This window comes from Lutra lutra, chromosome 16 (genome assembly GCF_902655055.1).
Source record: "Lutra lutra chromosome 16, mLutLut1.2, whole genome shotgun sequence".
Lineage (NCBI taxonomy): Eukaryota > Metazoa > Chordata > Mammalia > Carnivora > Mustelidae > Lutra > Lutra lutra.
This window is the reverse complement of record NC_062293.1, coordinates 49,452,405-49,467,391: the sequence shown is the minus strand read 5'-3', so window position 1 is coordinate 49,467,391 and position 14,987 is coordinate 49,452,405. Positions and strand designations below refer to the sequence as shown.

General features: G+C 57.8%; 1 protein-coding gene across 5 annotated transcripts in view; it reads left to right on the top strand.

The window, feature by feature from the left end:
• The window catches only part of TOM1L2 (target of myb1 like 2 membrane trafficking protein), a 116,927-nt gene extending 108,045 nt beyond the window's left edge, over positions 1-8,882 (top strand). For 4 of the 5 annotated variants that reach the window (XM_047706418.1, XM_047706417.1, XM_047706415.1 and 1 more), the window contains 3 exons: positions 5,032-5,091; positions 7,002-7,038; positions 7,775-8,882. In XM_047706418.1, coding sequence (XP_047562374.1) covers positions 5,032-5,091; positions 7,002-7,038; positions 7,775-7,923 — 246 coding nt within the window. In that variant the 3' untranslated portion in view covers positions 7,924-8,882. The remainder of the gene's footprint in view (positions 1-5,031; positions 5,092-7,001; positions 7,039-7,774) is intronic. The other variant, XM_047706416.1, reaches the window with a different exon arrangement.
• Positions 8,883-14,987: the final 6,105 nt, after the last annotated feature.

The window sequence follows — 14,987 nt, the reverse complement described above, 5'->3', positions numbered from 1 at the left end:
GTGGCCCTGAGTCTGATACAGAACAAGAGGGTGACCTCGTTCCAGGCCACTCGCTTTGGAGCGATGATTTCATTCCGATTAAGCTCTGGACCTCACCGAGCACCTCTGACCCAGAGCCCAAAGGTCTGTGCGGACAGGCTGGAGCAGGATAGGTTGCACAGAAGGAGGCTGGAGAGAAACCGTGAAGCGTCAGCCCGTGGGGTGGAGCAGGGCAGACACTAGGCACACACACCAGGGAGAGGACGCATAACTGCCAGCCCGTGGCCAGCGTGTCCGAGATGGGAGCAGCATAGCGGGGGTCAACTGCCTGAGCAAGGTGTGGCCAGCATGCAAGGCTGTGGGGGGCATCTGCCTGCCACTCCGACTTGGAGCTAAGGACCTTTGCATGGCCACACTCAGGTCCCAGCAGCAGGCATTCCATACTGCAGTGTTGCTACACTAGACCGCACAGCAGTTCTGAGACACGTAGGCTGCCTGGGCCCTTCATTGACTTCTTCAGGGATAGGCTGGGGCTCGGGTCCCGTGTGCGGGTGACCTTAGAGCAGGACTCCTGGAGACCACGTCCACATCAATTCCAAATTGGGAGGATCCAGCCGTGTGTCCTTGTGCCTATTAATCCTGCAAAAAAGGATACTGCCCATACAGAGTACCCTGAGTGTGGCTTTGGCCGGTGGTGGCACCTGCCTCTGCCCATACAGAGCCCCCCTCTTCTGGCCTGTCCCCCCCCCACTAGAGTTCCAGTCTCCAACTTCCCAGAAACAAGCCCAACTAACAGCTAACCCGGTATCTCACCTGCCTGATTGCAGTGTTGTTGTTTCTTTTAAACAACGTCTATTAATTGCTTTGCCTTATTTCCCATAGTGTAGAAACCCTGAGTCTTTCCAAACCCCCCAAGTACAAATTCTTTACTTGGAAACTTTTTGTGCTATCGAGTGAGACTGAAGGGCTTCTTAGACCGTTCCTCATGTTTTGTCGGCAGTGGGACGCGTCGTAGGGAGGCTTTCACAGTTCTCTAGAAAGAACACACCTGAGCTTTTCAGAAATTGCTCCCGTTGGCGTGGTAGATCAGACTCGTTGGCTGCCTTGTAGAGTTAGGGCTCGGTCTCCCTGAGATGCTGGGTGTCTTGTGACCAACACCGCAGTTAACCGTCCCAGATTCGTTGGCCATCAAAGAGAACCCTGAGAGGCAGGGTGAGCCAGCCTGCCTGGAGGCTGCTGATGCACTGTGCCCCCCTCAACCCCACACCCTCTCCACATGCAGGGCACAGCCAGGAAGATCTCCTGAGAGGACTGAACATAAGCCCCGACAGGAGCAGCGGTAGTTTAGTGGGAGTGTGCTGCTGCCAAAGCCCAGGTTTGGGCCTGGGAGTGGTGGGGTGCCCTGCTCAGCCCTGGAGGACCCCCAGACACAGCAAGGCCAAAGCCACAAAGATGTCTGGCTGTGGCCAGGCCCGCGGCACTGCCTCTCCCGCACCTGCAGCCCGTCGAAGGACAGCGGACAGCTCCCCCAGCGTGCATGTCAAAATCTGTCACTTCTGGCACTCAGCATTCCAGTTTCTCTTCGGACTCTGCAGATGGGCTGGGCACGTCTCCCCATTGCCTCAATCGAGCCGGCCCCACGGGCGCCGGTCTGTGTGGGATGGGTGGTCCCATGCCAGCGTCCTTTATTTTCCTGTCTTCGCATCTTTTTCTTTCTGTTCCCCTCCCCCAACACCTTCCTCTTCAGACCCTTGGACCAGCCTTCAGCTCTGGATCATTGTCCAAAAAGATGCTAAAACCATGGCATGGCAGAGGCCCCATCTCTTGGGGATCCGCTCGAGTCTCATTGGAGATGAGAACACTGGGTCCTCCCAGGGGCCTGGTGACGTGCCCAAAGCCACGGGGCAGTGACAGAGTCCATTGCCCTCTTCCCTGGCCAAGGCCTCTCCCTTCCCGTCCATCGGTGCGGACAGGAGAGCTTCCTCTTCCTCCCTCCCCGTTTCTGCAGTTCTGTCTGGAGAGCAGCGTGCGTGCTTAATCTGAGTCCAGTAGTACCTGCGCTACTAGAAGGAACTTTGCCCTGCTGGAAGTCTCAAGGCATTGATTTATCAGGCCGGGAGGTTTATATAGCTAAGGTGTTCTGTCCAACCACGAGGAACACAACCCTTGCTCTGTGTTCTATAAGCTTTACTCCTAGGTCTCCCCATAGCTGCACGGGGATTCCCACCCCGAGGCCAAGTGCCTTTCTTACTGGAAGGACTCAATGCCAGCTGTGTACGATATTGCTGGGTTTCAGAATTAGGAAACAGAAACCCTGACCTGGAAGTTAAGGGGTTCGGAGTCCTCGGTGGTGAAAACGAAGTATGACCCAGCCATCACCCTATTTCACAGATAAGAAAACTGAGGCCCAAGAATTGCCCAAGTCCCATCCCCATTCCTGCTCTGCCTCTTTACCCGAAGACCTGAGGCTTCTTAGGGTAGCAGAGGTTCCAGGGCTCCTAAGCGAAGAAGCATATCCAGGGGAAAGTGATTGCTTGAAAAATGATCTGACCAGCCCAGCCCAAGGGGTCCATCGCTGGGTGTCCTGGCTCCCGGGGCCTCGCCTATAGGATGTGCTTCCAGAAGCCCACTGTTTATTAGGAGACATCTAAGAGAAGGAGAAAAAGTGTTCCCATGATCCATCTTTTGGGAAGTTTTGTTTTGTTTTTTGAGGAGTTTCTCAAATGTCGATGTTTATTTTCTGAGTGTGCTGGGTTTCGGGATTAATCCTCAAGGAAGAAAACTGGAGCATGATACCCAACCTTGAGGGGCTGACTTTGGAACAGGGACAAAAATATTGTAAACCAAATCAGAAGGTTGAAGGCCCGTGACCCCTTCATGGCTTTTTCTCAAGCTCCCGCCACACATCGGAAAGCTCTGCCCCTCAAACCTCTGTTTCTCCTTGATAGGCTAAAGCTGGGTCGGTATAAAAAACCGCAGTGCATGGGGCGCCTGGGTGGCTCAGTGGGTTAAAGCCTCTGCCTTCGGCTCAGGTCATGGTCTCAGGGTCCTGGGATCGAGCCCCACATCGGGCTCTCTGCTCGGCCGGGAGCCTGCTTCCCTCTCTCTCTCTGCCTGCCTCTCTGCCTACTGTGATCTCTGTCAAATAAATAAAATCTTAAAAAAAAACAAACACAAAACCGCAGTGCACACTCCCAGCCACCAACTGTGGTTGGGCGTTTTTTTCTGTTTGGAGATGCCGCTAACTTTCCAGGCTGTTTCTCAGAACTGGGCGTGGCATGCATTGTCCCAGACCAGGCATTCTGACTTAGAGAAGCATCAAGATAATGAAAATTGGCATCTCCTGTCCCACAAACATGTCAAGACAGAAGTCCTGCCAGCGAGCGTGAAATCAGCAGGTCATACCCCATGTGCCCTGCTGCCGCTTTTTGCTGTTGAGGGAGGCAGGTGCTGCCTTGGGTACCATTAGCTCATCCATGCCAGGGATCTGTGCCCTCCAGAGGGAGAATCACTTGTTCCTTGTCCCTAGGAGCCCTCTCAGGGTGATTTGAACTTGCCATTTTTTTCATTGCAGTGTTAAGTTCCCACTTAATGACAACATAGATAGAGTCTTCCTGATCTGATTGCTGTTGGGCTTGCACCTTTACGAAGTTGCCTTTATGAAGAGACTGCTGGGTCTCTAGTTAGGCCCAAGACCTGGGAAGCTACCCCAGGTGCCTGGAGCGAGGGGGCTGCTGCTGCGCCAGCTGTGTGGGCGCGCAGAGCTCCTGCCGGATCGCAGACCCCTGCCTGGTGCGCTCTGGCAGGCTTAGGAGTCCTTGCTCTTCCTCACACCGCAAAGCCCATCAGCAGCAGGTTTCTGCCTCCAGGAGTGGCTTGTCCCCATCAGAGCAGGGCTGGTGATGGGAAATCTTTGTTCTTTTCCTTTGTTAAGGTCGTGTTATTTTTTAGATTTGGCAAACACGAAGGCAGCCCGCTGATTGCTTATTTTCACTGTATTCTTACCCTAGATTGTGACCCTGGGGGAAACCAGCCATAGACACAGTGCTAGTGAATTTTCTGGAAATAGCAGACTTGGGAGCTACTCTTGCGTACTAGCCAAATGCAGGTTTCAGAATCGCTTCTCACCCCTCTCGTGCCCCCCAGGCTTGGGCATGGCTGGGCCAGGTCTGGAGACAGCTCAGGCGGCGCCCATGAGACATACCTTTGTTGGCTCGGAACCCACCCACCCATTGCTCCCCAGTTCTCCATTCTCTTCCCGAACTCCTTTCCTTTGTTTCCCGAAGCCCAGCCAGCCCTTGAGAGCCGGGAAGATGGAGTGAGACTAAAGGAACCATTGCATTCCGGGCCGCTTCGTGATTCTCCCCTGAAGAGACACAAAGCTGACTTTGGTCATCAAAGCTCTAGCTTACGCCCATTTCTGTTGGCGAGAGATGGGCCTGCTATCAGCCAGGCCTACCCAGTCCCCGGCGCTCCCCTCCTCCCACTCACCAGTGCACCAGGACACAGTCCGAAATACTTTCAGTGCCCGCCTGGCCACCTGCACCCCCGCTCCGGGCAGACTGCCCCTTGGCCCAGTGACATTGGAGGGGGCCCCCTGGTGTCTCCTCTTGTCACCCCTGGGGGTGAGGCTGGACAGCCAACAGGCAGGACTCTTCCAAGGGCCCTAACCCTATGAGCTCAAGTTCAAAACCAGCCTACAGGACCAGCGCATTTCCTGAGACGAGAAGGGGCTTTGCAACCCCGGGCTGAGAGTAGTCAAAAAGTTATCCATTTCAAGAACGCGTACCGCTGCCCTCCCATCCCCCCCCACCCCCCCCCACCCCGGTCAGCCCTGCTTCTTAGAACTGGCCACCTCATCGCTTCCCTCGCTTGCCATTTCATATGTGGCTGCCTTGTGTTGCCCGCGCCTGCTGTGCCAACACGTTTTTTTGCTCTGTGTACGTTTTGGTTTCGTTTGGGGGTTGCTTTTGACGATTTCCTTTGTTCGGTGTTCTGTCTCCCCTCACCTGGCTGTGGGGCTGCCTGACCCGCTGCTTGCCGCCTCCATAGATCCCCGTTGCGCAGCCGTCTGTCATGGACGACATTGAAGTGTGGCTCAGGACGGACCTGGTGAGACTCGACTTTTCTCTATCGTGCGCGGGCTGTGGCGAGGCAAGCGCTTCTGACGACAGGCCAGGGGCCACCGGCTGCTCCCCCAAGGGGTGGCGGAGGAGGGTGGCCAGCCGGCTCTGCTCGCCTGCCCTCCTGCCCACCCCGGGCTGTGGCTGCCCCAGTGCACCTGCTCCGGGCACGGCCCCTGAACTCCGGCTGCCCCGGGGGCCGCAGCGGGCAGGGCTCTGGCTGGCTCCAGAGCACACACTTGTCCCCGGTTAACTGTTCTGTAGCAGCTGTGTGTGTGCTTGGGATTTTTTGGTTTTGGGGGTTTGTTTTGTTTTGTTTTTGTTGTTGTTTTGCTTTGGGGTTTTTGCTTTAGGGTTTTTGGATCTTAGCGGGATTTATTTTTAATTTTTTTTTCCTTTTCATGTGAAATTCTGCACAGATGAGTTGGGTGTTTTGTTTTTGCTTTTGTTTTTCAATTTACTGTCATTCCCACTTCCCTAGTGTCTTCTGGTATCTTGGATTTAAAAGAACCCTTGCCCTAGAGACTGTTTAGCCACAGAGTTAGATAGGAAGGTGAGGACATCACGCATCTGTCAGTGGCAGCAGGTCCCAAGAAAGGAGGGCTGCGGTGGCTGGTCCCTCCCTCTGCTGCTTACAAAGCACTTCCCTGGCCGCAGAGTGGGGGTTGTGGGTCGGGGGGCTGATGAAGAAATGCACTCTGGGAGGGGAAGCAGCTTGCCCAAGGGCATGGCTGGGCAGAGTCCCAGTCCTAGAGATACCTCATCTCTTCTTTCTAGCTGCAGCCTTTTTAGGGGACCCTGTCCCCAGAACAGAACATCTTTAACCACAGGGTTGGCCTGGCTGGCAGGGGGCTGCTGACTTGCCCCCCCTCCTGTACCCCAGGGGGCCACCTCCCCACAAAGCTAGGCTTTCTGAAACACTCATTGCCCTGCAAGGCAGACACCCAGGTGCCTTGCCAGGGAAGGAAGAGAATCCCCCCGACCTCTTTCGCAAGGGAATGCCTGGAAAAGAAAGAGCTCGTCTCCCAGAAAGAAGCGAAGCAAGAAGGACCAAGGCCTTCCCCTCACAAGGGGGGCCCGGGGTTCAGAAACGGGCAGGGACCCACCCAGCAAGGCTGAGCACCAGGTCATGGCAGAGCCAGGAAGGAAGCCAGATCTCCTGGCCGAGCCCAAGGCCTTGTCCACTTCCCCATCCAGCTCGCTTCTCTGTCGCTGTGCAGTGACTTCCCAGGGACCACTGCATCCTCCAAACAAAAGTCTTACCCACCACATTGCTAAGAGGTCTCGGAGCTTCCATGGCTTCTTGGGGACTGGCAGCAGGTGACGGAATCTGGGCCACAGGAGGCTGCGGGACACGGCTTCTGGCAGGACGGCACTCCAGCGGCCAAAGACTGCCTCCTTGTCAGCCCTGTGCCCGGAGCTTCGTGGCGCTCTTGCAGTTCACAGCTGTGGGCACGGACAGCGTGTTCCCAGATCCATGCGGCTGCTGAGCGAATGAGCACCCGAGGGGGCCCTGGGCACGCTTTGGGTTCAGCCTCCCTGAGGCCCCTGCTCTGGGAGAGAGTGGATGGGTGCACAGTAGCCTGCTCTGGTCCCGTCCGGAGCTCAGCCCAGAGAGCCAGCCTGCGCCCTTTTTTTACTTTTCTTTCTTTCTTTTTTTTTTTTTTTTTAAATTTTTCTTCCTGGCTCTTCCCGAGCATCAACGCCTAGAACTACTCAGTTTGGGGTTTTTGTTCTGTTTTGTGTTGGTTTTGCTTTTGGAAAAACAAACGTCCGAGTCTCTGCTGGGACAGGCAGTCCTCAACTGTTGCGGAACTCCGGGAAGGGAAATGGGAGGGTAGGCTGAACCCATGTCGCCAGGGTGGGGCCCTAATGCTGCTCTCTCTGCTCCTCCTGCAGAAGGGCGATGACCTGGAGGAGGGCGTCACGAGTGAAGGTACGACCTGGTCAGCACCTTGACAGCTCCCCACCCTCCGTCGGTTCCTCCTGCCCGGGGCTCTTGGCGTGCACAGGAGCCGGCACCCACGTGGTCTCGGGCCTCTCCTGGTGCCCATCCGTGCTTGGCCTGGCCTCCTCTGCCATGGGCTGCTCTGCTCTGCCCCAGCCAGGCCCTGTGCTGATGAGGGGAAGTGTCAGAAGAAGGTCCCAGAGCTAGTGATGAGTGGGGCCAGACAGCCATCCAAGGTCAGCACGGCCCCCAGACCTGCAGTCCTAACCAGTTTGTCCCTCCCCCCGAATTCTCAATCCAGTGGAGATGCAAGATATATGCCCGGGAGTCCACAGGGCACAGAGGGCACTTCTCAGGCCTGGCGTCCTGTGACCTCACTTCTGGAGGGCCAGTGGCCCCCTTCCTCCTGTACCACCTGTCGGCAGCCAGGCTTTCTGTTTGCCTGGGAGGCCACAGAGGAGGGAATCAAGGCTGGGTCTTCAGGTAGCAGAGGGCCCAGAATCAGCCCCTGTGCAGGGCTGGCTGCTCCCCTGCCCCTCCCCGCCTCCTTTCCTGGCAGGCAGCCCAGGGCCAGGGTGGTGAGGGTGGGGACTTGCACAGGGGTGACTCCTCTTGGCACAGGAAGGGGACTCCACGGGGAGCAGGTGGAATGTGGTCCTTTGAGCCTCACTGCAGGTCTAACCCCCTACCAATCCCGGCCCTTGCCCGGGGTTTTGTATTGCAGAATTCGACAAGTTCCTGGAAGAAAGAGCGAAAGCTGCTGAAATGGTCCCCAGCCTCCCCTCGCCCCCAGGGGAGGCCCCAGCCCCAGCCTCAAACCCCTCTGGCCGGAAGAAGCCAGAACGGTCAGAGGACGCCCTCTTCGCCCTGTGAGCTGGTCTGTGGTTCGGCTCCCCAAACGGCAGGTTACCTCCTATCTCCCCGGTCCACAAGAGGCACTGGCCGCCCCTCCCATCTCCAGTCCCCACTTGGTCCTGTGCTGCTGTGTCTCCATGGAAATGCCCCGTGTTTGCTCCCAGGCCTCCCACTAGTCGGGACCAGCTTTAGCCACCTTCTTCTCTCTGGGGGGTGGGACAGTGCCACGGCTGCCAGAGGCTCTCACCCCTGCCCCCGCCCCTCCTGCCCACAGGCTCCCTCTGCCTGTATGTCCTCCCTGGAAAAGCAGGCTGTGGGACCATTTGCCGAGGAGACACCTGGACTGTCTTTTCTCCAGTCCCCTTCCCACAGAGAAGGGGGTCAGACCCCAGACCCTTACCCCACATAGCCCACCCCTGCCTGCCTCAGCAGGTCTCCTTGGACCAGCCTACCCTCCCATGCCCCTGTTCCAGAAAGGGCTTGTCTGCACCTGTGGGCTTGGTCTCCCTCCTTGGAATGCTGCTCTCTGACGCGTGTCACGCTGTGGCACTTGGCGTGCTTGGCACTTTAGAAGGCTGTGTGGGTGCCCGTGTGTGAGGCCTCTCGTCCTCTTCACCCTCTCTCCATCACTAAGCTGCTAGCCCAGGCCCCCCAGCCACGCCGGCTCAGCGGATGAGCCCGGGACCAAGGGGGCCCCGTAGGCTCCTGGGGTGCAGAGGGAGAGCCAGGGGCAGTTGCGAGGACGGCACGCAACCTGCAGATGGTGGTCACAAGGCACGTGGGTTAGCCCCGCAGAGATACACTACCAGAAGCCAAACCACCCATGCCCACCAACGTGCTGCCCTCGAGCAGTTGTCCCCGTGTCCCGACAGCCTGCCCTCCTCCCCCTGCCCCTACCCCAGACCCCCCTGGCCACCGACTTGTACCCTCTCTCCAAGCCGACCCGGAAGGCTAACACGAGCCTGAGGCTGACTATACTTGCTTCCGTTACTGGTGTGGCTCCTGGCCGTGGGCAAGGTGTCCGAGCCAGCCTGACCCACCCCTGTTCTGTGGTTGCCCGGAAGAAGGAAAGCACTGTGACAGCTGCTTCCAGCCAGCCCGTGAGTCTCTGGGGCCCGGGTCAGTGTCTCAGTATGCGCTGCCCAGGTTTCCAGGCCAGACATGTTCGCAAGCCGTGGTGCTGTCAGCCCTTCCCACCTGGCAGCCGGAGCAGGGAGCTCGTTGACACAGGCTGCCTTGACACAGGCCGACACCAGTGCCTTGGGCTCTGGGAGACACATCTGGGGCTGGGCCTGGACACCTCCGTGCACAGCAAGGCACCACCCGGCCCAGAACGCCTTGCCCAGGCGCGCACCGCAGCTTCCCCATAAGAGGATGCCTGGGGTCTGGCTGGGGGCTTGTCTGGCAGGACCAGCTGGGGAAGTCACACTCCAGTTCCTCAGGGGACATGCAGAAGCTCCTCCTCAGAGATCAGAGCTCAGGCAGCCTAACTCCAGCCCTGCCCTTCCGGGGAGCCAGGGCCATGACCTCCCTCTTCCCCCCGCCCCTGCACCTGGGGCCACTGCCCCTCTCTCCGCAACATGGCTCACACGCAGAGCCCCCCGAGGCCTGCTTGCATGTTCACACGTCTGAAGTCAGCTGGCTTGACAGGAGCTGCAGAGAAGGTGGCCGGGATGGTTTGGCTGGACCCAGCGACCCAGGTGCCCGCTGTGTGGCACAGTCTAGAGCACTTGTCTCTGTGAGAGCCGGGGGCCCGCCTTCGTAGCTGGGCCTTGGGGGTCAGTCCTGTGACAGCCGCCGAGCCTGGCATCCTCTGAGGGAAGAACCAGCCTCCCTGCCTTATAGGAAGGGAAGTCCCCACAAGAACGGGGTCATGAGGGGAGAGAGGGCTCCTGGCAGTGAATGAAGCCGAGGCCAGCGTCTGTCTGGGGAGACCGCAGCACAGCTGCTCTGTACCCGTGGTCTAGAGCTGCCCCCCAACTCCAGGCCGGGCTTGGAGAGACCAGGCCAGCCCGGCAGTGGTGGTGGGTCCTGTAAGCTGACAGGAAGGTGCCGGCCCACGCAGGGAAGTGTCACCTGCCTTCCCAGCCTGGAACTGCCCCTCCTGCTCCCACACGCATCAAGTCCAGAGGCAGCTTGCCTCTACCTGGAGGCCAAGGTGACGCTTGAGGCCTGCCCAGAAAGCCAAGTCAAGGCCCCAGTGGCCTTAAAGGGGTGCTGGCCAGCCCTTCCTATCCCCAAGGCCATTGGCCCCCTCAGCCACAGACTGCTGGCTGCCTTCCACCTGGGGAGCGCAGGCTACCTGCTTAGGGAGGGGAGCAGAGCTCTGGCAGGTGAGCTGGCCAGTGCCTGCGCCCCAGGAGAGGGAGACCCCTCACGAGCCACCAGCCTTTCCACAAGTGTTAGAAATCACAGATACAGTATGTACTTAATTACACTAAATTATTGCTGGGATTCCTTATAAGCACTAATTATACCTGATTATAGGTTAAAATATTTATTTTGTCAAAATATTTTCTTGGGGATGTGTTGAACCTTTTCTGTGTTCATTGTGTGCTAAGACGAGAAAACTAGCCATGGCTTCCCGCCTGCCTTTGGGGCCAGTGGGCAGCAGTGACCCAGGGCCATGGTGGGCTTCTGGCTGGCCCGCCGCAGAGGGGTCCCTGTCCGGGAGCCCCAGGCACCGAGCCGGCCGCCTGGGGCCAGGCCGAGAGGTGACCTGCCTGCTTGTCTGTGCAGGGGACAAGGGCTTTCTCAGCTGACAGGACTTGTCGCCGGTGTGGGCCAGAGGAAAGGGTGACTGTTTGTTGTCTGTCCTCCTGTCTTTCGTTGTCAGCCCCATCCGTGTGAGCAACCATGCTGTCTGCTGGGGCTTGCTGCCCTTCCCCTGCTCACCCAGGGGTCCAGAGCAAGGGGGCCTGCCCTGCCATGCATGGCCCCCAACTGGGAGAGTGGTGGCAGGGACGCTGGATGGCTCCAGGGGGCAGCAGGCACCCGGACTCCTCCAGCAGCACGTGGCAGACAGCTGCTCAGCCTCCCACACACCCTCCCCTCCTCTTCCTGCCGCCCACCCCCTTTGCCTCCACATACACCCGTTTCTGACTCCGTGCACCCAGCCTTCTGGATGGTTTGAGGGGGACTGTGGGCTCACTGGGGAAAAGCTGCCGCCAAGAGTCCTGTGTTCTCAGCCCGGCCACCGTGAGCCTCTTCTCCCTGTGCTGGCAGAATGCTGTCCGCCCCTGTGGGGAGTAGCCAGCTTCAGCACCTTGGCTCGGGGCGTGTGCACCTCCAGAAGACGCCCCTTGAGGTACCCGCCTGTCCGAGTGCCCACTCCCTGCCCTCCCGGTCCGTGGGGGTCCGCGCCAGGCTTCCCCTGCAGCCAGCAGCCCCTGGGGACAGCTATCAACCCCAGAGTTCCACTCCTTCCGTGTATAAGATCTTCAGGCTCTTCTGGAGGACGGGGGATAGATATTTATTTCCTAAAGTTTGCACTTAATTTGTGAGGGTCTCAGGATCGTCGGGGACTACCGTGAAGAGAACTGTGTTGCGTCTGTTGTCCAGCTGTCCCCAGAGTCTGGCGTTATGTCACTGTTGTGTGTTTCTGCGGGCAGAGCCGGGTCTGGAGGGCGGGTCCATGCACTTGAGCCTGAGCGCGTCTACCCACCCACTGGCTCTCCTTCCAGATGTTGTCTCTCTAGTTTGGGTTCTTGCATGTAAAATACTCCACAATAAACAAACAGACAAACTGTTCCTCTGTGATCTTTGTGGAGTCCACTGTGACGGTGCAAAGGGCCTGCCTGTTCTGGACACCTGTTTTCTCTAAGCCGGGGCCGTCTGGGGGGTCCCCTAGAGGGATCAGCTGGGGAGGCTTGCTCCGCTCTCCCCTGAAGCACGCCCGGGCTGCCTGAGCAGGGCCAGGGGAGTCTGGGCTAGAGGAAAATCCCCATGCCTGTCTCAGTTCGGCTGTCCTGGGGCACAGCCTGGTTTGGGGGTGTTGCTTGTAGCAGCGAGAAACCTGCCACGGCCTCTGCCTGAGAGCTCTCCCAGGGCCTGGGGTTCTTCTTGTGTCTCAACCTGGGTCCTAGGCCCTCGGCCCCACCCAGAGCATCCCAGGCCTTGAGCCATCAGGCCTGAGCCACTGCCTCAGCCCCCCTCCGCTGGGCTCCCCGGGCTTGGCCTGGCATCCTCCAGATTACCCACACAGCTTGGGCTGGGCACTGAATTTGAGAGCCACGGCTCTGAGAACCCCTGCCCCCCACCCCCAGGCTTAGGAACAGCTTTCTCGAGATAACATCCACGTAGCGTATAATGTACCCTTGTAAAGTACACGATTAAGTAGCCTATATTTTTTGTTTTTAAGATTTTATTTATTTACTTGACAGAGACACAGCGAGAGAGGGAGAAGCAGGCTTCCCGCCGAGCAGGGACCCCGATGTGGGGCTCGATCCCAGGATGCTGGGATCACGACCCGAGCCGAAGGCAGACGCCTAACAACTGAGCCACCCGGGCGCCCCTATTTTTTGCTTTTCTTAAGGAGGCTCCACACCCAGCACGGAACCCAGCACGAGCCTTGAACTCACGACCCTGAGATCAAGACCTGAGCTGAGGTTGAGTCCAGCGCTTCATTGAGCTCCTGGGTGCCCCTGGGTAGTTTTTAAGTTTGTCGCGGAGTTGCACAACCATCGCCACAATCAATTTTAGAGCATTTTCAGCATCCCACGAAGCAATAACCCCTCCCCCACTTCCTATACCCTCCAACCCTCTCCCTTTTAGAAAGGTTTCTGGGGGCACCTGGCTGGCTCAGTCTATGGAACATGCGACTCGTCCTTGGGGTCATGAGTTCGAGCCCCATATTGGGTGTGGAGATTATTAAAGAAAAAAAAATAGGAAGGTTTCTGTCCTCTCCACCCGTCCTGGGAGCTGGCCATCCTGCCCTGGGGTTGCTTCCGGGCCACAGTCCTCTGGGCTGCAGGCCTCAGCAGGCCTAGAGTCCCAGGGGTCCTTGAGGGGTGCAACTTGGGGGCCACGTGGTGCCTGCCTCTTCTCTGCAAGGCTCAGAGGAGACTGGGAACCCTTTGATCCTTACATGTTCCGGGGGTTTGAGGATGGACCTCTAGTGTGGTGGACTCATCAAGCCGCCAGTGAACCTGGGAAAACTGCGGAGACAGGGCTGGGAAGATCCTCTTGCCTAAGTTTGCCCAGGGCTTGGCAATGGGGGCCAGCGCTACAACTCAGACCTTGGACCTCCTAGGCCAGGGCCATGGAGGGGTGGGTGGCACGGGAGGCCGTCCTGTCCTCCTGGAACAGCAGCCCCGTGGGAAGGTAGCTCAGCAGGGGGCTGCCCTGCCTACTGATAAGAGGCAGGTGGGACCCTGTTGGGAGGCCACTTGGGGACTATCACCAGCCCAGGTCAGAAGCAGCAGGACAGCTCCTTTGAGCCAGTTGCCTCGATGGGCTCTAGGGACCTCTGCGAAGGCTCTGCCTGTTTCTGGCCAATCAGAATGGGATAGAGGCTCCCACACCAGGGGGAGTGTGGGGGTGGGCCTCTGAAGTGTGGGTGACCCCCTGTCCCCAGTCCCGGTGACTAGAAGGCGTGGATCCTGAGCTCTGTTCCTGCCCTGTGGAGAGTGGCTTGGCCCCGAGGTAAGCACCGTGGACTTGCCAGGACGCCCCGTGCACTTTCAGCACCTGATCCTGAGATCCTGCTGTGTGCCAGACTGGTGCCCGAGGGGAGGGGCTGCTTGAGTCCTCCCCTCGGAGAGCTCACAGCCTGTTCAGTTCCCAGAATCAAGGACACTCTGTAGCCAGGAAGCCCTGGAGCCCTCTTCCAAGGCGTGCAGAGTGAGGGAGCAGCCAAGGCCCAGAGTAACTGAGCTGCATGAAGTGGCAGCAGTGAGCAGGCCAGCCACAGGGGAGGGAGAGGCTGGTGAGGCAATTCTGACCTAACAGACAAGCCTCCTGGGAGAGACCTCAGATCCCCAAGATCCCCAGCAGGCACTTGCCAAGACGCATTTCCCCAGCCCATTAACAGCTGTTCCTAAAAAGGAGGGATTCTCTGGGGAAAGATGTTTGGGAAATGCTGAAGTAAAGTCACGGAGCGTCAAGATCTCTTTGTCCAAGATAAAGGTAGTTTGTGGCCCAAATTCCTCATTTAGAGATGCCATATTAGAACTTTTTAGCTGTGGTAGAAAGATGGTGGATTTAATCAGGAAGAGGAATTTCGTGGGTTATGGAACTGAAAAGTTCTGATAGTTCAGCTTCAGGCATAGCTGGATCTAGGTGCTTAGGGATTTGTTTGGGAATCTGCCTCTGCTTCCTCTGGGTAGGCTCTTCCATGTGGTTGACAGAAGGCTGTCTGCAGCTCCAGGCTGACTTTCCACTAGCAGAGAGAGGGTACTGCTCTCTCAATAGTTGTAGCAAAGTTCCTGAACCCACTCTGAAAAACCAGACTTTGGCAGAGGGGGCATGAAATCTGAGGAAACTGGGCACCTGGCTGGCTCAGTCCATGGAGCTTATGACTCTTAATCTTATGGTTGTAAGTTTTAGCCCCATGTTGGGTGTAGAGATTACTTAAAAATAAAATCTTACAAAAATATACCCAAGGAGGCATTAGGTGGCCACTGCAGCGTGGGTGGAGAGGGCCAGAGATGGCAGTGCACAAGGAGGGGCGGAGACTTGGACAGAGACAAGCTTCTGGATTCCTCTCTCAGTGCTCCCTCGTCAACCTTTGGTTGCCTCCCTTCACTGGAGCCTGGGAGGAGCTGCTTTCCAGCAATAGTTGGCTTCCCCAGAGATCTGGAGGGCGCCATGTGGGAACACTGTGGGTCTTATCATTGCTTACAGTCCCCCCTGCTCGCTGGTCACACTGAAGCACCCGAGGAGAGGCTTTTCCCAGCCCATCTCTTTTCCAAGGAAAGGGTCTCTTTAGGGTTCCCAGGGACCAGGGGTGGGCAGAACAAGAGGACTTGAATAGGCATGAGTCACCCAGAAATTCCAATTTATTTCAGAGGACCCCCTACCAGGTCTTGCCCTCAGAGGAGTCTGGCCAGGGCCTCCAAGCCCAGGCCCTCGGCATCCCAGGA